This window comes from Cynocephalus volans, chromosome 10, assembly GCF_027409185.1.
Source record: "Cynocephalus volans isolate mCynVol1 chromosome 10, mCynVol1.pri, whole genome shotgun sequence".
NCBI classification, from domain to species: domain Eukaryota; kingdom Metazoa; phylum Chordata; class Mammalia; order Dermoptera; family Cynocephalidae; genus Cynocephalus; species Cynocephalus volans.
In genome coordinates, this window is record NC_084469.1 from 35,345,816 (window position 1) to 35,370,409 (window position 24,594).

Sequence of the window (24,594 nt, forward strand, 5' to 3'; positions counted from 1 at the left end):
CCCTGAGAACTGCAGCTAGAGGTCTAGGTGAACCGGCTCTGACTCTTCTGCTCCCCTTACAGATGCCAGGGGCAAAGGGGACCACACATCAGATCCAGGCACACATCCCTTCTGTGCCTGGTTTCCACACTCTTCCAGAGAAGGCAACTGGGTTGGTTGGTACTAGGGAAGGGGAAACAAAAAGGCATGGTAGGAGAAACAGTTTGAGAAGGAGAGCTCAGAAACCCAAGCTTGGCATCCCAATGGGAGGAGGTAGATTCCCACAAGAGGCTGGAACTGGAGGCTGCCCAGAATAGGGCAAGGGGGATGGGGTTCCTTCCTTTCAGAGGGGCCTATTGTGCATTTGACTTTGGTCAGCGGCTTCTGTCCCTGGATGCTGCAGTCGGTACAGGCCCCTCACAGCCCAGAGACCAGTTCATAAGATGCTAAAACCGTCTTAGCTAGAGCAGGTCCACACTGCAGAGGAGAAGGGTGGGGCTGACTGAGAACAGGGAGGCTGGAAGGGTCTGGAGGACCCCGAGAAGCTGGCCCTGCTCATGGTTTGATCTTTCTTTTTGGGGGGGATGGTTTGAGGAGGGGGCTAGATGGAGACGCTGTTCTCAATGAGGGGAGGGTCTAGGTAGGTATAGGGCAGTGCCAGGTCCTGGTTCCGCTCCTGGATGTCCCTGGAGATCTGGGCCAGGCGGCTCTGGAAGGTGGCGATGCTCCTCCGCGGGGCCTCGTCGGTGAAGTGCTCATCCGGGTAGGTGCCCAGGGGCCTCTGGGAGAAAATTGGGTGAGAGGTCAGGATGACATTCAGGATGGCATGGAGAATAAATGAAGATCCGCATGTGCCAGCAAATACAGTCCAGGTGGCTTCTAAAGGTAAGACCCAGTGACAGCCATTGGAAACACAAACCCTTCAAGCCACAACCCCAAACCACCACTCCATGCAGCCTGATACACAGCAGCACCCCCAACACCCAAAGCTCACACAGTGCAGGGGACAGAATGAGACCTAAGAGCCAGCCAATTTAAATTCAGTGCTCCCTCTTCTGGTAACCCTCTGCGTGTTACTCTGACTCAGTTCCTATGTCTGAAAGTGGATGGGTTGAACTAGAAAATCTGTAAAGGTCCCTTCCATTGCCTGATCCATTGGTGTCTGAACCAAAAGAACACAGCCACATTCATCACACAACTGAGATCAACATAAACACACTCCAGCACATATATATCCAAGAATATACCTATTACCTCCCAATTTCACAAAATTTAATCCTGAAAACAATCATTATCCTGGTTCTGAGGCATCTTCCCAATCAAACAACATAATGGAACTTTTGCCAACAATCACCGTCACCATATGCTGTCACAATTTACAGCATGGCCAAACACAATCAAGAAATATCGCAATGAACTTCAATGTGTCCTGTGTCCAGGACTGTCCCTCCCTCCGTGATCACATCACACAACCAGTTACCATTATACCGCACCAGCCCAGGCTCTTAACCAGCACACACTCCCCAGCTAGTATAACTTTATACAACGTAGCTCTTGCCAATACTGCTGATGTTTTAAAAGTTCTTTTTCTTGTTTTATTGCATTGGTGAAGCCCTCCAGATCAGTGTTAAATAGTGGGTATTATCCTCTTGTCCCTGACTTTAATGAGGAGACCTCTATTTTTTCACTGTAAATATGGTGTTTTCCTTTGTTTTCTGAAATATGCTTTTTCTCAAAAGTCCTTAAGGAGGCTTCACTATGCACTGAGTTTTTATTAGTAATGGCTGTTCACATTTATCAAATGCTTTTTCAGCATATGTTAAGATGATTATATGGTATGCTTCTTTATTGACATAATGAATTATATTGCTAGATTTCATAAGGTTGAACCAACCTTTCATTCCTTTCATTCCTAGAATAAACTAGACTTTGTCATCGTGTATTGTTGTTTTACTATTAACTATGGGCCTTCATTGGCTGATATATTTTCAAGATTGTTGTAGCTAAGTGAACAAGTTTATAATTTCATTTTCTTAATAACAGCTAAAATGTAAGTAACTTACGTAACCTTCACAACGTCACTGCCCTCCAGAGCCACCTGGCATGACAACCCTTAAGTCAGGTACTCTTAGGAGTCCCACTTTATAGATAAGGAAATTGAGGTTTACAGAGGCCAAATTATACATCCAAGGCCACACAGGTGGTAAGTGTTGACCTGGGACTGGAGCCTTCTACATGAGATCCCCCTCCCTTCTTAAGAGCACTGCCTTTGCCAAGTGCTGATATCAGGGTTCTGTCATCCGGTAAAATGATCTGGGAAATGTCTACCTTTTTTTATGCCTTCAAGCAGTTAGAATGATTTAGGAATTACTTGTTCCCTGACAGTTTGTAGAGATCAGATCTTTTCTTCTGGAGTTAAGTTTTGGTTGTTTATGTTCTATAAAATCATTCATTTCATCTAGATTTCCAAATTTGTTTGCATAAAACTGTAAGCAGTATTTTCTCATGATTTAAAAAATCTTCTCCAGGGGCCGGCCCGTGGCTCACTCGGGAGAGTGCGGTGCTGATAACACCAAGGCCACGGGTTCGGATCCCATATAGGGATGACCGGTTGCTCACTGGGTGAGCATGGTGCTGACAACACCAAATCAAGGGTTAAGATCCCCTTACTGGTCATCTTTTAAAAAATAAATTAATTAATTAATTTAAAAAAAATAAAAAATCTTCTCTGTATGAGGGTACTTCAAAAAGTTCATGGAAAAATAGAATTAAAAGATAATACAAATCTTTCTGTGAACTTTTTGAAGTACTCTCATATTTGTACCTGGCCTTTCCCATGTATTTATTTATTTTTTAATTCTCACTTAAATTTAACTTGCCATAATTTGTTATTAATACACAAAGACAACAAGCTTTTAAAACACTGTACTTACAGAGATTCTGGTAATCGCTATATGTAACAAGACACAGCATACCAGACATGCCTCTCAACTTGCTTATGATGTCTCAGCTTCAAAATGAAGCTGTTTTTTTTTTTTTTAGGTTAAAATTCTGCATTTTACATGCTAATATCTTGGCAAGTATGCCATTAAACATAATAATTAACCTAAGACAGCAAGAGTAAGGAGTTATCAAAAGCTAAACAAAATTCATATAAAAAATAAAGCAACTATCACTGGTTACATAAAATTTTCCAGACTAGTTAAAACTTAATATAAAACATGAATTTTAGAATCTGGGTCTGTCAAGTTCAAAAAGTACCAGTATCTATTTGAAACAATTCCTCTCCAAAGCTGAAGTGTAATCAAAATGAGTTCAAATGACATACACATTCTAATGCTAGAAAATATTCAGTGTTATTGACGTAGAGGTAAATCCCGGAGCTTTGGAGGATTTTTGATGCTGCAAAGGGCTGTTTCTCTGGTTCACTCAAAGCAGCCTATGTAGTCTGAGGATGTCACTATGCTCAGTAAGAGCAAGACTGTTGGGACCCAGCTCTGACGTCCCCAGAAGCATGGTCACTGTGTCCACAAAAACAGGACGTGTAAGTATCAAAGCCACACTGTTCTGCCAGCTAAAGAGATAGGCACACACCCCCCCCAAGCTCCTTCCCCAGGAAAATAAGAGCATACAAGGGGAAAAAATTAAAATACACTTATCTACGGAGTAAGGATTTTGAAATGTCAATATAATCCCTACTTTGAAAGTTTTAACTAGAGTCAGCTGGTCATTTCTGATATCATAAAGATGTTTCCAGATTTAACTTCTGTTGATTTATTATTAGACACTATACTAGTTAAAATATGAACTTTATTCCCGAATAGCTTAGCCACTAGTGTGACTGCAGTGTATCATCTCCCAGAGGCATAAAGCACTGGAAGAGAAAAAATAGATGTTCAAGCAGCAAAAACCAATTACAGCCCTTGCACACGGTGGCATCTGAGTGGCTACCAAATGGCCCAAGAATAATTCTAAAAACAAGAAAATTCATGCATGTTAATAGATATGTCATAATTTTCAAAGTTGAAATTTCCTTAGACACTGCACTTTCTTCATAAGGGAACATTTCTCTGTCTTTTTTCTGGTTGCACTCTCACTTTCACTTAATAATTTCTCCCTGTGTTTTTCCAGTTCTCTCTTCCAGTTCTCATTCATTTTTTCTTCAAATTCAACCAAAGACTTGGAGCTTTCTTTGTCTTTTCTAGCTGCTCTTTCATTTCATTAAGCCCCTTGAGCCACCCATTGCTGCTGGGTTCATATAGGCCACCCAATTGTCCCGCTTCCCCAGGGTGCCCGACTGAGAGCATAGTCAAAAGCCACCGGAGACCAGGCTGGACAGGAGGCCAAAGCACTCCCACCGCAGCTCCTTCTGCCTCCTCCCAACCCCACCCCTCTCCCATTTCTAACGTTGTATATTTGTGTTCTCTACTTTTTTCTTGATTAGAATTATCTATAGCTATTGATTGCTGTTATAAGCTTCCAGGTTAAACTTTTCCATGGCTTAAGAGCAGAGAACCCCCGACCCTCAACTTCTTGCCTACTCTGTCCATCTGGGACCAGAAAGGGGCAGGACCCAAGGACAAGTTCCCGCCAGTCCCAAGACATACGATGGTAATTTAAACCTTACTAGGAAGAAAAAACATCTGCAATCTCTCTAGCACCAAAAGGAGTCAAGCATGAGAAATGAGTATATCCACAGGTCAGAGAACTTGTGGGCAAGACCAGAAGGGCAGAAGCATGAGTGATGACACAACGTGTAAATGGAGATGACGGTAATTGGTGATTAAAGGGCTGCCCACCTGACCTAAACGACTTAACTGCCTCCTTTTTGTCCTCCTGCCTCCAAAATTGCCCCTTCCATTCACTCACGCAGCCACAGGAGCACCCTTGCTAAAGCAAATACAACCATGTCACCTCAGGCTGAAAACTCTTGAGTGGCTCCCCACTGTCTTCTCAACGAATCCTGTGCAGACACAGCCCCACCTTCCTCTCCACCCTGCTAGCTCACTGCACTGAACCATTTGTGATCCCACAAACACACCAGTGGACTTGCACCTTCACTCCCGGGTCCTACCCTTCCCTCTGCCTAGAAACTAACGCTGCCCCTCCTTTGTCTGCCGAACTCCTACTCGTCCCACAGGTTCAGCCTAGATGTCACATCCTCCAAAAAGCCTTCTTGAGTTCCCTCCGACCCAGTTAGGTTCCACAGGCCCCATCCTTGCCTCTTTCACTAGACTGTAAGCTCATGAGGACAAGTCCCGTGGCTGCCTGCCCGTGTCTGGCACACCACATGTGCTCAGGAAGTACGTGTTGAAGGGAGAAATTCATACATAAGTAATTCCTACAACACTGTGATGCCATTTTTCATTTACCTGTATGTCCCCTCAACTAGACCAGTCTTCTATGGTCTCATTCAGGAAGGTCTCATTCAATGTTATATGGCTGGTGCCCAGAGCTGTGCTGACACCTGGGAGGTACCCAACAAATGTTTGTTGAATGTTTGGTTGAATGCAGGAGTGGCTGATGGTTGAACAGTGGATGGTGAATGGATGGACAGATGGATTGGCAAACTTGTGAACTGGATAGAAGTTGTGACCCAGCCACTAAACTGGTATTTGCTTTAACGTATGTCTTTTGGGGTCAATGATCATTTCCTGAAGAAACTGAAGAACCTAAGGCAGCTCAGCAGCGGGCATATGTCCCAGCAGTCAGTCCCCAAGCACCCCTGGAACAGCCACCACCACCTCCACTGCTTGGACTCTGCAGAACCCTATTCCCCCACCCCATACACACCTGGTCCTTGGGCTCTTGGCTGACCAGCCAGAAGAGGAGAAGGTTGTTACAAGTGATGTTCACTTCTGGGAGGGTGTTTAGGTAACTCTTCAAGGTGGTTGTCCCCTTGGTCTGGGGTGGGGGCTGCCTCATGGATGACAGGGCATTGGGCATCCAGGCCCCAAAGTCATGCTGTGGAGACCCCCACCCTGGGGTTAGGTCAGCTGGCCAGAGGGAGAGGACCCGCTCCCTCTCGTCATCCCTGATCCAGCCTCTGCCATCTCAGGTCTTGCAGTTGTGAAATGAGGGGATCATGCAAAGGGAAGAGAGGAAGGGGTAGAGGGTGGAAAGTCCCAGAAGTGGGGCAGGAGCCCAGCTCACTCCTTGTCAATCCCAGTGTTCTAGGACTGGGTGGAGTGAGTCATCAGGGGAGGAGGAGGACCAGACAGGAGGTAATCCTAGAAAAGAGCCCTGGGCTGACATGCCACACGGAGCAAGCTGATACTCCTCCTGACCAGGTTCTAGCCGTGACAGGAGCCCATAAGTTCTACTCCCTACATAACACTGACCTGAGTTGCCATTGCAAACTTAGACCCATCTCCACCCAGTCATCACCCAACACCAGCCCTACACTCCACCCTGTTACCACTCCAACTCTAATCCTAATCATAAACCACCCCCAACCCTGACCCACCCAGGCTCTCAACCTCATCTCTGGCCTCAAGTCCATCGCTGAGCCTATGCTTGCATGGCCGATGTCTCCGGGCATGCCCTCTGCAGCCTCACCTGCCCACTGTTGACGGCAGCATGCTGGGCGGAGCAGTTGAAGATGATTGCAGTGAGGAACTTCACCAGTTCTCCTGGGGTGCACAGCCGGCTTGGGAAGCCTGGGTGTGGAGGGGAAGCAGAGAGGGTGTGAATGGAAGGCCCTGGATTTCTAGGGGCAGCTCAGGGCTGGGGCTCACTATAGGGAGAACACGAGAAAGTAAGGGCTGAACATTTGGCCATGACTGTCTTTATTTATTTATTTTTTTAAAGATGACCAGTAAGGGGATCTCAACCCTTGGCTTGGTGTTGTCAGCACCACGCTCAGCCAGTGAGCCAACCGGCCATCCCTATATAGGATCCAAACCCGTGGCCTTGGTGTTATCAGCACCGCACTCTCCCGAGTGAGCCACAGGCCGGCCCCATGACTGTCTTTAGACTAAGATAAAGATTGGGCTAAAGTTAGGGATGGTCACATCAAGGTTTGTGGTCTCTTAAGGGGGTCGGGAATGGAGCTAGGAGCTGGGATTAGACCAGAAAATGTTTGGCCCACAGGGTTCATGACAGAGCCGGGTCAAGCCAGTGCCGAGCTGCCTCTCCCTGATCCGCAAGGCATTTTTCTCTGCAGCTCATATTCACTCAATGATTTAATTCTGCCTGATTCACCAAGATGTATCCAACCTTCCCTAGTGGACCATCCTGCTGGTCTTAGCAGCAGAGACAGATGACTACAGAGTATGTTACTGAAAGCTCATGGTGATGGAAGCAGAAGGAAGCATCTGAGGCTGGAGCTTGGCTCTTCGAGGAGAGGACAGGTAGAGAAGAAATGGGCACTGAGGCTAGAGTGATTGGGGGAGACCTTCCTGAGGGACAAGAAGGGGCCTTCCCAAGTTAAAGGATAGATGAAAACAGACGACAGAGAAAAGCATTTTCAGGGCTGGAGGAAGAGCTCCAGCGCTCAGCTCTCAGTACTCTCCCCCCTCTACCTCATTGGTCTCATCCAAGTCCATGGCATTAACCACCTCCCAAAGGCCCAAAATGCCCAAATTCACATCTCTGGCTGTGCCTGGCTCCCAAACTGCAGAGGCAGCAGTGGGCATAAATCTGCAGCTGCTTACCTGACATCTGCACTGAGTGTCTCCAAGGCACCTCAGACTGAGCATGTGCAAAACCAAAGCCTTGCCAAGCTATCCCCGTCCACTCTCCGCACCTACCCCTCCCACAGCGGTTCCCTTTTAGTACTCTTTATCCCATTTCTAAGGCCAAAATCTATGCACTCGCTCCTCTTTTTACTTCATATCGTGCACATTAGCAAAGACTTCCAGAAGCCAGTCTCTCCTCGTCACCTCAATCTCCACCACTACCCAGTCTCTGTCATCTCTCTCCTGGACGAATCCTGTGGCTTCCACCCTTGTCCTTTACAGCCTGTTCTTCACATGACAGTGAGAGTGATCCTCTAAAATCATAAGTCAGGTTATCTCACCCTTCACTAAAACCCTCTAAGGGCTTCCAGCTCACTCACCTTACCATGGACCTACATGATCTGGCTCCAGCCTCTTCTCTGACTTCATTTCCTTCCTCACCTTTCTCTCTCTTACTTGCTCCACTCCAGCCACACAGGCCTTCCTGATATTCCTCAAACACACCAGCACGCTCAGACCTCAGGGCCTCTGCACTTACCACACCTCCGCCTGCTCACTCTCAGCCCAGTTGTCCACAGAACCAGTTCCCTCACTTCCTTCAGGTCTCTACTCCAGTGTCAGCTCCTCAGAGAGGCCTTCCCTGACCACTGGCCTGAAATAATCCCCTATGTCTATACACTATATCCCCTGATGCTGTTTTGTTTTTCTTCTTAGCATTCATTACCGCCTGATGTATTTGTTTGTTTGTTGATTATCTCTGTCTCCCCAAAAGAATGTTAAGCTCCATTAAGGACAGGATTTTTGTCTGCCTTGTGTACTGCTAAACCCCAGCACCTAGAAAAATACTTAATAAATATTAAAAACCCAGTAATTATTGGGTGAAGGAAGGGAATGCATGAGAGCGTAAGAAGCCAGAGTGGGAAGGCATAGGGCATAAGCAAAGATGAAGGGGACAGGGAGGGGACCTAATTGGAGGTGAGGCTGCAGCAGTGCGCTGGGCCATGTGGTTTCTGGGCAATATTTCAGAGGATTAGCGGGGTGGTGGCCCTGCAGCAAGACGTGGGAGAGGTGCAACTGGTGGAGAGGCAGGTCCCACAACACAAGAACACCGTGAAGAGGACTCAGACCAGAGCAGTGACAATGGGGAATGATGGGGACAGTAGAGATTAGCCACCCAACTGGATTTAGATTTAGGAAGACAGAGAGGGGAACATGAGTCAAAGAGGGCTCCAGGGTTTGGAGTCAGGCTGACCAGAGAGAGGCTGATGCAACAGAACAGAGAGGTTGGGAGGAGGCACCGGCCCCTGCCCTGGAGTGTGCAGGAACTTTGTGAATGGTCTGTTCCTGGTTGATTGTCTAAGCTTGGAGGCTGGGAATAAAAAACTAAAGCAAGGGTCAGACTATCTATTGGAATTTTTCTGTAGCTAATATTGTATTTTTTCCCCTTAGAAAATGGAAGCCCAAGTCAGACTAACTGTGTTTAACAAGTGTGTTTCGCCTTTAAATACGTAAATCTAGGATAAGTTTGTACTGGTTGGAAGAGCTGTTGTCAATCTGAAGAATGTTCTGATGTATTAAATAAGAGACAAGTTTAATAAAGTAAGATAGGAGTGTTGAACCAACAGTAATGAGATCCCCCTCTGGGTCTTAAATAGGAAACAAGACACTCCCAAATATGAACCAACTGCCCTATGCGGGAGGAGCACTCAGGATCAGGATTGCTCATGATTAACTTTAGGTTTGCAAAACATGGGGAAGGGTCACCCTTTAGAAAATCCAAATGATGGCCAAGCCCGTGGCGCACTCGGGAGAGTGCAGCGCTGGGAGTGCAGCGACGCTCCCGCTGCGGGTTCGGATCCTATATAGGAATGGCCGGTGCACTCACTGGCACGGTCACGAAAAAGAAAAAAAAAAAAGAAAATCCAAAAGAGATCTGGCTATCACCACCTTAACCTAGAAATCACCCTTGGCATCACTGATAGTGAAACAACCTGACATTTGGGCCTCCTGATATGTTGCAATGCGGAGCACACAGCATCACTGGAGACATATTCTTGCCAAAAACATTTAACCTTCAGATATTACTTCCGTTTTACAAAAAGCACAGGAGATAGAGGAACAAAATGAATGACATCATGAGGAAGCAATTAGATAAATTCAGAAGATGAGACATTCTGCAGAACAACTAGTCTGGGCTCTTCGCTAAGTCTGTGTCATGTGATTGCAAAAAGCAGAGGGGAAGAGGGGCTATTCTAAGTTAAGACTTTAGAGTCAAAACCAAAAGAGAAAAATACATCATGTGGTCCTTGATTGGTTCCTGAACTAATAGGATCAACTGAGGGAAAATGGGACAAGTGGGGAAATTTGAATATGGAGTAGATATAAGGGTGACATTGGAGATTATTGTCAAATTTGGTTATTGTGATAATAGTATTGTGGTTGTGTAGAAAAATGTCATTTTTAAGACGCATATTGACTAGGGGTGAACTAGGATGACTCAAAGGCTTTGGCAATAAACAAAATCAACAGATTAGTCAGATATGGCAAAAAGTTAGCAACTTTTGAATCTGGTTAAATGGGTCTTCATTATACTGTACTCTACTTTTCTGCAAGTTTGAAAATTTTGGTTTAAAAAAATAAAAAAGAAAAGAAAAGAAAAGCCTCCGAGCCCATTATAGGTAGGGCCACAACAGCTGTTCATTGTATTTGGAGGTGACCTGACACCGTCCCTCCTCCCTGGTTCTCCTCAGGAACTCCTCTGGGTGGTCGCCAGAAGCACTAAGTTAGCTGAAAGCCACATTCCTGCTAAGAGGAGTCCCAGGCCAGGGATGGGGGACTGGTGGATGAGATTTGTGCCACTTAGAGCTTTTCCTTTTCTTCCACTACACCCAGTTGCAGAGGCCTCATCTACGTGCTTGAGTGCCTAGAGTACAGATTGCGTAATACTGTAGCACTTGGTAAGAGGGCTGAGAAGACTTGCAATAGGGGATATAACCCAAGCAAGGCCAGAAGCCATTCTATAGAGGAACGACTTGTCATTTTCATGTGCTGGTCTTAAGGGTGACAATGAGACACCAAAAAGAGAAGTCCTTCAGGGAATGTGGAGTGGAGGTTTGGGGGATTTCCAAGTCTGGAAACAAGCTACAGATAAACAGGAGAAAGGCTCATTCCATTAGGAATAGGTAAAGAGAGGAGTCAGAGATCCAGGACAAGCCAAGAGCTGGGATTGGGAGACTGCTGGGACCCAGGAAGAAGTGGGAGGGTCAGAAGGACATATCCTCCCTGGAGCTAAGGGAAGACTTGAAAAAAAAAAAGGGTGATCTGGGCATCCGCTTGGCACTGAGGTTAAGGAAGGGAGGCCTAAGGGGGCCGCTGGTGTTGGTGGTCTCTGAGGCCTCTCAGGCAGTGTCAGAAGAGAGGGGAGACGTAAGGTTAGGCGACAAGTGCAAATGAGGGATCGGGTGGCAGCAAGACTAACCCGCTGCATGAAGAGGTTTGCAGCCAAAGCAAGTGAAGAGAGGTTGGTGGCTGGAGGGACCACCTGGCAGGACAGGCATCAGAGGGTATGAGAGAAGGTTCCAGAATCCTTTGAAATCAGAGATGGCTGTTACTGCTTGATATAGCACATGATAGAGCTCAGCAAACTGAAGTGAGTGGATGGGCTCGGTAAAGGTCCAGGGAACAGAGCGGCACAATTAGTGGTTGAAAACAAGGGCTTTGGAGACAGAGCTGGCTCTGAATCCTGCCTCTGCAGCCTTCTCTGGGCCTGTTTCCTCAGCCTCTAAAAGGCTGACCAATGAATAGGAACTGATTAATGTGGTGGGGGGGAGGGGAGGCCAGGGTGATGAGTGCTGGGTAATGGAGAGCCTGTGGCAGGGGGATGGGGAGGGGATACCTGAGCTCTCCCGGCCCAGGAACGCCTGAGCAAAAATCTCGCCGACCCAGGCCTGCAGCTCTGAATCCTGCTGCACAGATGCATCACTGGGATAATAGTAGCCCACAATCTCCGAGACAAAGCTGCAGGAAAGAGACGCTGGTACCACTGGAGTAATCTGAGCTCAGACCTGGCCAGAAAACCATGGCCCACTGCCTCTCAGGCTGGGGAGAGGCAGAGTTCACTGAGAGTCCACGGAGGCTGGCAGGAGGGCAGGCCTATACCCATCTGGAACCTGAGCACCCAGGCTTCCCCACCTCCCCTGCTGGGTCCTGGAGGCTCTGGGTCTCCTTCCCACACAGGGGCCAGCGGGGAGTGTGACTTGTGCTGCGCCTTCGTCCTCCCCCTCCCTGCTGGGCATCCAGGAGGACCTACCTGCCCCAGGCCACACCAGTTGTCACACCAGCCCTGATACTCTGACCCCTCCGGATCCCCCCTCCTTCCCTTCTTCCACTGCATTCACGCTCGCCCCAGCTCCTCCCTAGCCCACAGCTACCTGCCATTTCACAGGGGACTCCAGCCCCAATTCATACCCTTGGAAACTCCCTATGTTGGGGGTTGAGAACACCTGGAAGCCCCAGCTGGCTGAAGCACTGGGCCCACACTGCCCCAAGGCCAGGAGGCCCTGGTGGGGCTGGAGGGGCTGCAGGGTCCCGGCCCGCACCTCTCAATGGCCGCCCAGATCTTCAGGCCGTCGTCTCGGTAGTGGTAGTTGGGGATGGCCAGGACGCCGCGGGCCCGCAGGCTGTCCGGAAGGCAGAAATTGGTGTAGGTGAAGTGGGCCAGACCGGTGCTCATGAGGTAGAGGAGGCCTTGCCTCCCGATGGACGTGACCTGAAGACACAGCTCAGCTCTGCTCCGGGCCGGACCAACCCCCACCCCAGTGCCTGGGGATGAGACGGGGCTAGGACTCGGTCCAGGGAGGGGCTTGTTCGGTTCATCGAGCAGTCCACGACCACGGATCGAACACCCTAGGGGCCTGCCTGACGCGGACTGAGCAGGTTGCGGCCCTACTACGTGCATAGGATCCTTAGGTCTTTGGTAACTAAAAGAATGAACTGAAAGCGGGGGAAGCGAGAGCCTGGCTGGGCGCAGCGTCAGCGGCGGGGATCGCTGAGGCTGGGGCAGCCCCGTCCGTAGAACCGCGGCCTGAGAGGGTGGACCTGTGGCTGGGATTGGCGGGAGGGGCCAGGCCTGTGGGCGGGGCCAGGGCCCGTGGGCGGGGCCAGGACCTGTGGGCGGGGCCGGTAGGGAGACCTGCGGAGGGGACGGGGCTTGTGGGAAGAGGCCGGCAGGGATCGTGGAACGGACTTCGGGGCGGAACAGGACGTGGGACGGGGCCCCAGGGACGCGGCGGGGAGGCCGCACCTTGTCCACGAGGCCCTCAGGGTTGAGCAGCGTGGCCCTTGCGATGGTGTTCACCTGCAGCGTGTAGCGAGTGTGGGGAAGGAGGAGCTGCGGGCAGAGAGGTGACGTGAGCCGCAGGTCCGGGGAGAATGCCGCCCAGGCCCCTTCGGTCCCTTCCCGGGGTTGCACGGACCTTGTAGATAGGATGGCAGAGCGGCAGCTGACGCAGCGTGGCCATGGCGAAGGCCTCGCACAGCAAATGCGTGCACAAAAAGTGCGTGTTGTTCTCGTGCACCAAGAACTCAGAGTTGCGCACCCACGTCTTGGCCAGCAGCCAGTCCCAATCGGAGTCAGTGGGCAGAAAGATGGGGCTATCGGGCCCGGGGGTCTGGCTGAGCTGCGTCCGAGTAATAAAGGGTGGGGCTCAACACTGATGGAAGTCTGCCTGAGGCCCCACCCCTCAAGCCGCGCCCGCTGGCTCACCTGGATGGCCACGGGCACCAGCGCCCCCTGGGGGTTGAGCCACAACAGGCAGAGCGGGGCGGCCACGTACTGCTGGCGGCCGTTCAGGCAATGGACCGGGGCCTCCGCCAGGATCCAGTAGTCCGCTAGGAAGATGTTCCCCCTCTGCAGAAGGCGCACAGAGGCTTAGAGGCTTCCTACCGCGCTCCGCTGCCCACTCCGTTCTCTGCCCACTTCCACCCCAGGGAGGAGCTGACGTCCCCAGTTCAGGACTCAGAAATTCTTGGTGCCTGCATGGATGGCCAACGTTGGGTACCCCACCCTCCCCAGAATGTCCGGAATGAGGTCCAGCTGAGTCCCTCGTTGTGCAACCTCTCACCTGGCCTCCAGGCTTGAACAAGCCAGCGTCCTCTCCTCCTTCCCCCTTCCCCCATACCAGGTCCTTCCCACTCTTCTCAAGCCAGACGGAATCCCGTCTGAGATCTGAGACTCCAGGTATCCAACAACAGCAAAATCAACACACAATGAGAATTAACCAACCACATCTCCAGCCTTCTGGAGAATACCTGAGAGCTTGGCTGCCCTGGAGAGACTGGGTCATCTACCCCCAAACCCTCAGAGCTCCTAGTCCTCCATGACTGTTCCTGCTATATCTGGTGGCCCAGCCATTGGCCTGTCCTTAAACAGCCTTGTCGGGGCCTCAGCACCTAGGATCTTGGAGGCCCCAGAACAGGGGTAGGGCCTCTTCCAAGCTGTCTCTTGGCCACCCTACTCATTCATACCACTTCGCCAGGACCCATCTCAGTCTCAAACCACCCCAAGACCCATATGACCCTCGTCTGCTGTACATAAAAGGTGCAGAGCCAGGGCTGCCCAGAGGAGGAGGCCGCAAATGGGATGCAGCCCAGGCCATTCCACCCTATCCCTCCACACACATCCCTTGTTCATAATAGCAACTCACCCACCTCCCTCCTATAACGCTCACTGCTGAGGCTCTCACCCACCTCTAGCTCTGTCTGCAGGCAAGTGTCCGGTCCCAGCAAGGGAGCTACCATGTCATTGGTGATGGGCAGCTTGCTGGGCAAGCTGGAGAGGCAATGGAGCATGACAGGATTGACGCCATTCAGGTACTGGTACCCAAAGAAGTGGTCCTCACGCCAGTGCTCTGTGACATACTCTGGAGGACAACAGAGGGGACCAATTGGTCTGGAAACTTCTTCCCTAGATCCTGGCCTTGCCCAGCCCTTTGCTTATCATTGTGGTTTAGGTTTTCTTCCCAGCAGCACTATGTGGTAGGTATAATTATATCTTCAATTTGATACTAGACACTGGGGATCAGAGAGATGGAGTGACTTGCCCCGTTGAATGGCAGAGAAGGGATTTGAACCTAAGCCTTTCTGGCCCCAAAGCCCAGAATGCTTGGTGGTAGGAGGAGGGGAAGAGAGTCACCTGCTCCTGATCATGATCAAGACTCCCTAAATGACCATGGTCCTCTCCCAGGCAAGCAGACTGTTTCTGTCTTCACTCCCCTATTCTTGTCCCCTCCTCAGAGGAGGTGACTGGATTTCTGAGGTGAATCTGGGAGATGCCACTAGTGAAACCAGGAGCCACTCCACTTTAAATCCAGCAGTCCCCCTGGGAGGACTGGAAGAGGGCCCTTGCCCAGGAAGGGGAAGAAAAGGTCTGAGCATGGGGCAAGGTGAAGTACACACATCTCCTGCCTGACTCTGCACACCTGAAGTGAAGGTCTTGTGGCACCAGAAGATGTTCCGTATGTCATCTAGCTTCTTCCAGGTGCCCTTGCGGTCCAGCAGTCCTCGAAGCTTCATGCCCAAGGACCTGAGGGAAAGGGGAAAGTGGGAGTGTGGTCTGAGGGCTGGGGTCTTCTCAGGGCCACCATGTACTATTACCCCCGAATCTGGAGGGAATTTACAGGGTCAATCACCAGAGTGGAGGTGCCTAACGCTCCACATGGGGGAAAAGTCTAGTGCCCAATTGAGGCTCTGTAGCCTTGGGAGTCCCTGTAGCTTTGGAAGTCCCTGGTTCAACCATCCCTGGGAGGGGTAACTGCTCATGTGGCAAAGGTGGTGCACACGGATGGCCCCATGGTGCAGACAAGTCACCCTCACTGGTGTTTTGGCTTGCTTTCTCTAAGCTTCCATATTGTCATAGACCTTCACTGGCCCCCCTCTGCCTGTGGGACAAATCCCAGCTGCCAAACCCAGCTAGCCCATGAGGCTCCCCACCAGCCTGTGTCTACCATCCTTGCCTGCTTTTCCTCCCATCCTGTGCTCTAGACATGGCCAGCCAAGGCCTGCTCTCCAAACATAACCAGAGACGTACTTCACATGCTGGACTGCTAACAGTGGCATTGGCAGGCTGAGGGGTGTGTGCTCTTCATTTTGTGAAGGTCTATACTGTTTGAATTTTTTACAGTAAGTGTTATTTTATAACCAGGAAAAGATGCTTGCAATTAAATCAGCTTTCCCCCGCTTCCAGGGCTTCATTCAAGCTGTGTCTCTCCTAGAAATTCATCTCCTACATCTCTACCTACTATAAAATCTATCCATTCTTCTAGGCGCATCTCAGGTGCAAAGTTCCTAAGGATCCCTCCCAAAATACACACCATGGATCTGTCACAAAATGCTCATCAACCAGTGTACGTGTATCACCCCCCATTAGACTATGAGCTCCGCAGGGCAAGGACACGGCTCTGTACGGCCAACATACCAGCTCGTAACAAGCACTCCCTAAGTGAGCTGAATCAAAGGAGCGGGAATGGAACATGGAACAGGTAGGTGTGTGGCGACTGGTCTGTAAGGGAGGCCGTGTAAAGATGCTGATGTGCCCTGCACAGTGCAGGCCCCTGGGGAAGGCAGGGTGACCGGGGGGATTAATGACCCGACAGTCCCGGGGACAGGTCACCTATGCTCACTGAACCCTTGCTCACTCATTGCCCACACACTTGCTGAGCACCTGCCTGATCAAAACCCAGGAGATGGGAACCTGGGCGGGAGCCAACCACGTAAGCAGAGGCTGCGAAGGCAAATACAGGGGAGAGGAAAGGTCTTCCCTTTCAAAGGGCCTGCAGTCACCCCACACTAACCCCCAACTACCACCCCCTCCTCAAATACCAGCTTCCTCTTCCCACTGCTCCTTCTCTGAGCCCCCTGCTGGTGGTCCCGGTGGTCTCCTGGGCCCTCCTCTGCCTAGATTTGCATATACATCCAGGAACCAAGCCAGAGGCCTCTGTCTTCCAAAATGCTCCCCTGGCCCCTCAGCCCTGCCCAGGGCTCTCAGTGGGTCCTTGTCCTGAAGTGTGAGCCACCTGTGGCTGCCTACTCACTCCAATCTCTCGTAGCCACTTGGGAGCTCTGGCCCCACCCCACCTCCTCATTCCCTCCCACTAGTCCTTCTCCAAACAAATCGTCCATGCACGTATGGGGACCAAGCTCCTTGCCCTCACCTCCTTTGGGGCCTCCACGTGCCACTGTCCCCTCACCTCTTCTCCTCTCCCAGGTCTGCCCCAATCTCACCTCTCTCCCCAGGAGCCACCTCCTGGCTCCAGCTGACCCCCCTCTTCTCTAGGCACCCAGGGGGACTGGACTCCCTCCTCCAGCCATGACACAGAGCCCTGGCAGTTGACCTGAGCTATTAATGACCCCTCTGATTGCTAATTAACTGCCCACATGCCTCCTTGATGATACTGTGAATTCCTCACACCAAAGACTATATCCTAACACTACTAGTAAGAAACATCTATTGAGAGATTATTTTGTGCTGGGTGTTATCTCATTTCATTCTCCTCAACACCTATGAGGTAGGTATGAATATTGTTGTCATTTTACAAGTGAGGAAACTATTTAGAAACTAAGTGAAAATAGGGCTGGCCGATTAGCTTAGTTGGATAGAGCAACTGTTGTAACACCAAGGTCAAGCGTTTGGATCCCCATGCTGGCCAGCTGCCAAAAAAAAAAAAAAGGAAACTAAGTGAAAATCAAGGTCACACAGCTAGAAGGTATTGGTTCTGGGATTTGAACACAAGGTCATCTGACTTTACCTCCTTAATGCTTAAGGGCTGGGCCCCTCTGTCCTACTCAAAATGGTCCCACCAGAGCACAGAGTAGGTGCTCAATTAATGTTATTGGTTTGAGGAACAAAAAAAGAAGAAGTGACTAAGGAGCAAAGAGAAGGCAATGGGGAGATAGAGAATGAGGAGCCTAAGGAGAGAGATAGGAGAGTGAGGGACAGAGACTGGGAGATGGGGCGGTGGGGGGAGTTAGGGGCAGGGAGGGAGACTGGGGAGTAGGGAGGGGGACTTGGTGGTAGAGAGGTGAGATGTGCATCAGAGGGGCAGGGGCAAAGGGACAGTGAGAGGGAATGCAGAAAAGGTAGAGGCCTCACGCAGGGATGGCATTGAAGAGCAGCGAGGTCGTCTTGGTGACTGAGTAACGAATATTGGGCTCCATGTGCAGCAGAGACGGGATGTCAATTTTCATGGGGAAGCCGGGCAGGTACCGATTCCCACTGCTGGGGGGCGGGGGAGTAGAAGGACAGAAACCAGTCAGTGAGACCTGCAGCCCACTCCCTTTAGTTCCTTCCCCCTGTCCTGCCCTCAAGGTCCCCAGGTCTCCCCTCACGCCCAGCTCCTCTGCTGCCCTCTCTGCTCCTGACCTGAAACAACCTCCTTACTCTTGTGCTCTCTGCCAGGCCCGTAAGGGCCATCTCCAGTCCCTCTTTTCCTGATGCTTAAATTAAACTGCACTTGTTACAGACCCCGACACCTCCTTCCAGGCTGCTTGGGCCCCATCCTCTCAACAGACCCTCCACTTCACTCCCCTCCGCCTCCTTCCCAAGCCTCAGGCCTCACCTTTCACCCTGGTCTGCACAAGGGGCCATCTTGGTCAAGGCAAATTTCTTGTCTGATTCTATCTCCTCAAAGCTGTTGACGTCCATCATGCGGGGGAAGCCAGGGGCATAGATCTTCCAGCTTCCAAGGGAAATGGTCAGAGGTGGCAGGTCAAGCTCAGGATAAACAAAAGCCTTAGCTTTTAAAGACATGACTTCAGATTAAAACTCTAGAAACCACCCCCATCTGGGTAGGTGACAAAGAATTAGAATTTTCTCCATGAAGGCACTGGGCTTTAGATCAGGGTAGCATTTGCGGATGACATTAATGCCCATGCTGGTTTACATATGGGGTTGTGTTAAGATTAAGATCATGGCTGGTTTGGGGTTGAGGTTGAGGATGAACTGAAATTGGTGATTACTAGGGTCATTTCTGATATTGGGATCTGGGTTACATCAGGAGTGGTCAGGGGTTGAGTATGGATTCATTGATGGCATTGGGATAATTGTTGATACTGGGATTCTGGGTCCATACTCAGGGTCACCATTAGAATGAGGTTAAGTTTTTTTGCTTTTTTGTTTTTTTAAAGATGACCAGTAAGGGGATCTTAACCCTTGACTTGGTGTTGTCAGCACCACACTCTCCCAAGTGAGCCACGGGCCGGCCTGAGGTTAGGTTTAAATGAGGGTCCTGATCAGAGTTGGATTCCCAAGGTAGGAACTGAGGTCAGAGTTAGGAACAATCTGATTAAGGCTGAGGTCAGAATAAAGATGAGCAAAGAAGTCAAATTAGGGCCCCCTCACCGGTAGCATTCTTGTCGGGCCTGGAGCTCCCGTTTCCTGTGATCCAGAAGGAGGGGAAGGGAGTCCTGACAAATAGTTCTTGCTGTGGGGAATGAAAATTACTCTTCCTATAAGTCTCTTTTCAAACAACACCTCCTTCAGCAAACCTTGCCTGAACCCCCTAACCTTTGAACTCAATCCCACAGCCACATCCATTTGAATCACATGGGGATGCCCCATGTTCTTCATGCACTCATCAGTAGAAGTGATTTGACACAACCTCACCCCCAAATAGTTTTTCTAATTGTTTACATGTTTGTCTCCTTTCCAGACTATAAAATTCTTGAGGGCAGAAATAACGTTAGATTCATTTTTTTGTATTCCCAGCATCTGGCATGGTGCATTTGATAAATCACTGATGAATAAAATAATTTGGGGAAGCTATGGACGGGTGTGCTGTGAAAATGGACGGGGGTTCATAGTGACGTGTCACCTTGACCTAGAATATCCATCTGTCATCCCCGAGACCTATCTCAACACCCTGAGCAGGCTTAGTGTTGCCTCTTAGGATCAGACAGCTGAAGGGGCTCAAGCCCAGCATCCTTAAAAACCCCACAAATTCATCAAGGTATCCTAACAGCACCTCATGGGGACTTCATCCACACTGGAAAAGCTAGTAGTAGGGGACAGGGCCTCTCCAGCTAACTTTTCCAAACATTTGGGGCTTCTCCACCTGTTGAAATCTAATCACCCAGCTTGCAGGTTAAATCCTCTCTGGACTTCAAAGGATTTCACTCTGAGGAAGAACGGAGGGAGGCTGTGGAAAGCAAACTGCTTCGTGTGTGTGAAACAGAGAGAAAGTGTCTATATGAGTGTGTGTGTCTATGTGTGTCTCCAGAAGAATAAATACTTGCCAGAAGGCCCTTGCACTTCAAAGCTTTAGAGGCACACTTTGTTCAGAAAGCATCTAACTGAGAGGCCAGAATTGCTAACACCAACCCTATTCCCTACACTCTGGGCTCTGTGAGACCCCATCCCTAATCCCAAAAGCCGCCTTCCCTAGTATAGCACAGCCCTCGCCTTGGGCCCACCTGTTCCTGGCCGCAGCTCCACGGTGCAGTAGCCCTCAATCCACTGATAGCAGGGGAAGTGGGAAACAGTACCATCAGGGGCAGTGACACAGATGCGGCTGCAGTACCAGGAGTCCTTGCGGAAGAAAGCATAGCGCTCCTTGTGCAGACGCAGCAGCAAGATCTCGCCTAGCTCTGCTGAGCAGCGCACCTTGTACTTCTGTACCTGAGAGGACCAAGGAAGTGAGCAGGTGAGAGGCAGGAAACTGCCAGGGCCGTCCTTGCGCCTTGCAAGGTGGGTCTACATCTACCCCTGCGTATAAATCTGAGCTGTCACGGACCCATACGATGCCACTGTATAGATTAGCAAAAGGCAGCCCTTCATCCAGGTAGAAGCAGGCACCCCGCACGGTAGGTGAGTAGGGTGGGTGCTGAATTGCACTAGCCTCCTTGGCCGGCTGGACACCGTTGTGTAGGCCACCAGCAAGCAATCCCAGGGGGCTGGCAAAGGCAGGCAGAAAGCCAGGCTCAGAGAAGGGAAGCTACTTGCCCAAAGCCAGCCACCAGCTACAGGAGGAGCTAGGAAACCAGCAGAGGTGTCCCGAATAGCCCTGCCCCGTGCTGCTTCCTCTCCACAGCCCTGCCTGGATAGGCTTTATCATCCCCAGAAAAGACGGGGACCACAATAGGGATGGTGACAAGTTCAGGGCCAGCATCCTGAGCCCAACAGAACTAGGTGAGTCCAGCAGGAACAATCCTGCTCTCCTTCAGGGTCCCCTAATGGCCCTGTCCCTCTGGGTCACACCTCCCTCTCTTCTTTGTACTCACCGATCCAGAGGCGAAATCCCTGCCCACTCGATCCAGCCGCTGCTTGGGGCTCTCACCACACGTGCCCACCAGTGTGGCAGAAATGTTGTCCAGAGTGCCGGCCATCAGGTAGGGACCAGTGGTCACACATAGGCGGTACACTGCCATGATGGGAGGGAAGGGGGGACGCCCCGGCAACGCGGGCCACAGCAGCGGCTGTGAGCCTGGAGGAGGGAAGCGGAAGGCCGGGCAGGGCTGGGCTGCTGGGCGGAGGGCTAGGGCGCTGGGGGGCAGGGTAGGCCTGAGGAAGGGCCCAGCTCTCTCTGGGATGCTCCTGGGCGCTCTCCCTCCGAAGCTCCCGGCTGGCGGCTGGGGCTGCCTCTCCCCGCCCACAGTCTTGCACCCTAATACTTGTTTGCTTGCCGCTGGCACAGCCGGTCCCTCTGGCTGGCTCACCCAGATGGATATCAGCAGCCTGGGTTCCACGGTGGAGGGAGGAACCAGATGCTGAGATGGAGACAGAGAGGAGGTGACGCCTGAATGACTGGGACACTGCCGTCCTCCTGGTCAGGGGCCCGACTGATGCCCTAGGCCCCTTGTCCACCCACTTCCCAACTTCCCCCAAGACCCTTTCCTCCTCTCTTCCAGCCAGAATTGGGCACGACACCCACATTCCTGCATGTGAGTCATCCACGTGACTCACTATACACAGGTGAGCCGCGCGCGGCCATAAGTCACACTTGACTACAGCCACAAGCAGGCGAGTGGCACACGCATCCCAGCACAGAGCAGGGGGTCCGGAGCAGCTGTCCTGCCACCCACAAATCCTCCTCCTCAGCTTTCGCTCTGTCCCCAGCCTTTGGCACGCCCGACCTTGGTCTGTCCCTTGAAATAGGACCGGTAAGGGGACCGAAGTGGAGTGCGGGCGCACAGCACCTGGAGGGCCCATGTGGCATTCTTTCCGCTCCAGGCCCGCCCTCGGCTTGCAGAACGGTTGGCGGGAGTCGGGGTGCCGGAGGTGCCCGGGATCTAGGTCACGAGGAACTTCGCGACGGCAGCCCGTAGCTCGCAGCGGCCCCGCGCGGCCAGTCCTGGCACCGCGTGGTTCCACCCTCCGCGACTCTCCAGCGCCAGCGTCCCAGCCTCGGCGGGGCTCTCAGGAAGGGAGGCGTAGAAAGTCCAATCGGCAACAGCAGGGCTTCACCCTCTTCCTTCAGATCTGTGACGAGATCCCCTGCGCAGAGATACACACAATTCTTTCTCGGTTCTGCGAGACTGGGCTTCCGTTCATGAAAACTGTTATAGGTAGAAGAGGAAGTGTTGCGCGAGAGCCCGGATAGCTCAGTCGGTAGAGCATCAGACTTTTAATCTGAGGGTCCAGGGTTCAAGTCCCTGTTCGGGCGTCCTTGTTTTCTTTCAACCTGTGATGACAGATTTGTTTTGGGGTACACTTACAATGCTCTTCGTCCACCAAAACCACGGAAAAAAGTAACAAAAATACGGTTACCGGGCTTTGAACGGAAGTTATATTTCGTGGGCAAGGATTTAGCTTGAATGACAGCGGAGGGAAAGTAGAAACGTCTTGGAGCAGTAATACCTATGAAAGCCCTACATGCGAATTTACATTTTCTAGTAGCCACATTAAAAAGAGGAGAAACAAACAGGTGAAATTATGTTTAATAATATATTTTACTTAACCCAATATTCCAAAATCTTATTTTAACACGTAATCAAAAAATTGTTAATTATTAATGAAATTTTAAGTCAATTTTCAGTACAAAGTGTTCTAAATACGATTTGTGTTTAGAAGCTGTCAGTACATCTCAATTCATATTGCAGGTGCTCGATGGTGGTGTCCAGTATATCCCACAGGGTAAGCGAGTTTTGTTTTGTTTTGTCTTTTGTAAATGACAGGATGAAAGGGACACGCAGAATAGGAATAACAGAAATGTATACAATCTCTGAAGGGTGACCTCAAAAGGGGTTCCATGGTGTAATGGTTAGCACTCTGGACTCTGAATCCAGCGATCCGAGTTCAAATCTCGGTGGAACCTTAAGCTTTTCGGGCAGCACCAGCGACTTCTGTCTTGTATTACTTGTTGGTTGGTCTCTTATGAGATTAGCTAATACAGAGAAAAGCAAACTCGGACACTGTGCATTGAGCTTTTCACACTGCTTGGTTAAAGCTTGTAGCACACTGTCAGAACATACAGTAAATCATTTAAATATATTGGAGGTTGTGTTAATTTTGAGAGATAAAAATGTCATATCTGAGGACAAGTTAAAATAGAGATCAGGTGTGAAGAAATGAAGGTTACCTTCGCAGTTTCTATCAGGTCTTGATTTGGGGTTGGGATGCAGACCTAGGATTTGTCTGGGAGAACAGAGGTTAGACTGTGGTGAAACAATGTATCCCAAGGGCTTCGAAAAATTAAGAGAACACGGTAGGGGGGGTTTCTTCATGGATTAATAAGTGTGCTCGGTCGGTCCACGAGAAAAACCCTGCTGTGGCAGCGGTGGGATTCGAACCCACGCCTCCGGAGAGACTGGAGCCTAAATCCAGCGCCTTAGACCGCTCGGCCACGCTACCTGGGTGAAGGTGGGGTGTCCCCATTGTCCTCCTAAGAGACTAGAAGGAAAAACTGGCGAAGATAGTAGTACTAAAAGGTTCAGTCTTCCTTTCCCACATTTTTCAAACCAACAATAGAGAACCATCTAAACTCCGGACTGCATAGCAGCAGATGGGAGCATAGATAAGCCAGAAAAACAGACACAGAAATGTACAACGAAGTAAGTTTATTTGGGTTGGGCCACATCTGGGAGTGCGGTGCGCCGGAGCTGGAAGCACCCCGTAAGCGGGCAGCCGCAGCTCTGCACTCCCTCGCTCACATTCGTTCGCTCTCCCTCCCCGTTTCTGCCACACATGCGTGCCCTCACTCCCACCCGGCTCAGGTGCTCTGCGCCCTTTGAGATCCAAACCGCGTGCTCCTACCACGCCCCTCCCAATTCCCTCACACATACTCCCCCAACCCCGCCCCCTTTCCCATGCTAATACCCGTAGGTCACCAGACGCCGCCGCTCGCCAGGTGGCTCTGTGGCGCAATGGATAGCGCATTGGACTTCTAGTGACGAAAAAGCGATTCAAAGGTTGTGGGTTCGAATCCCACCAGAGTCGGTTTTATTTCAATTGTTACCTTTCCTCTTAATCCGGCTTTTTCTTAAAGGCTCCCATCCCCCTTCCCCCTACCCTATCTCTGTGTTTTCCACTTCGTTTCAGTTCCAACCTCAGTTTCCGCTCTGCTCTCTTCTTTACTTACCTGTCTGCCCCGGGGCTTGGGCCATGGAGAGCAAGACTGGGGGTGGGAGACAGAAGGGAAGGGAAAGTGGGCGTGGACGCCGAGACAAAGGCAGGCCCCTGGCTCGGGGACACATGGGGATTCAATAACCACTTTATTCCATGCACTAGGGACTTGGGAAGGGACTGAGACTGGGCCAGGGGCAGAGAGAGTACAATCCTAGACGCAGTGGAAAGGGGGCAGGGAAAAGGGACAGGAACCAGGGAAATATATATTTATATAGATACTCTAATATAGACCACATCTCACCCGCGCGCTGCGCCCGCGCGCCCCGCCGCCCTCCCCAACACCTCCTCTCCCGGACGCCCGGGTCCCTCTGCTGCCCTCGA

The 24,594-nt window shown here is 50.8% G+C and overlaps 1 protein-coding gene and 4 non-coding genes across 6 annotated transcripts; 3 read left to right on the forward strand and 2 right to left on the reverse strand.

Moving 5' to 3' along the window:
* Nucleotides 1–580: 580 nt before the first annotated feature.
* On the reverse strand, nt 581–21,092 carry ALOXE3 (arachidonate lipoxygenase 3). 2 transcript variants are annotated; one of them, XM_063111014.1, is made up of 15 exons: nt 20,931–21,092; nt 20,124–20,328; nt 19,054–19,135; nt 18,272–18,391; nt 17,806–17,931; nt 15,137–15,240; nt 14,406–14,578; nt 13,423–13,566; nt 13,133–13,336; nt 12,961–13,047; nt 12,257–12,426; nt 11,554–11,675; nt 6,538–6,638; nt 5,773–5,943; nt 581–760 (listed from the first exon to the last, which is right to left on the reverse strand). In XM_063111014.1, the coding sequence occupies exons 1-15, from the start codon at nt 21,075–21,077 to the stop codon at nt 581–583; spliced, it is 2,136 nt and encodes a 711-aa protein (XP_062967084.1). In that variant the 5' UTR covers nt 21,078–21,092. The 2 variants fall into 2 exon arrangements, with proteins under 2 accessions (XP_062967084.1, XP_062967083.1); XM_063111013.1 differs by having other exon boundaries at nt 17,806–17,928; nt 20,931–21,077.
* A 1,147-nt stretch (nt 21,093–22,239) lies between these two features.
* TRNAK-UUU (transfer RNA lysine (anticodon UUU)) lies at nt 22,240–22,312 on the forward strand. The gene has a single exon. It is a non-coding gene; the product is annotated as a tRNA-Lys (tRNA).
* A 579-nt stretch (nt 22,313–22,891) lies between these two features.
* Nucleotides 22,892–22,963, forward strand: TRNAQ-CUG (transfer RNA glutamine (anticodon CUG)). Its single transcript has one exon. It is a non-coding gene; the product is annotated as a tRNA-Gln (tRNA).
* Nucleotides 22,964–23,417: 454 nt separating this feature from the next.
* Nucleotides 23,418–23,499, reverse strand: TRNAL-UAG (transfer RNA leucine (anticodon UAG)). The gene has a single exon. It is a non-coding gene; the product is annotated as a tRNA-Leu (tRNA).
* A 498-nt stretch (nt 23,500–23,997) lies between these two features.
* On the forward strand, nt 23,998–24,084 carry TRNAR-UCU (transfer RNA arginine (anticodon UCU)). The gene is given in 2 exon segments: nt 23,998–24,034; nt 24,049–24,084. It is a non-coding gene; the product is annotated as a tRNA-Arg (tRNA).
* Nucleotides 24,085–24,594: the final 510 nt, after the last annotated feature.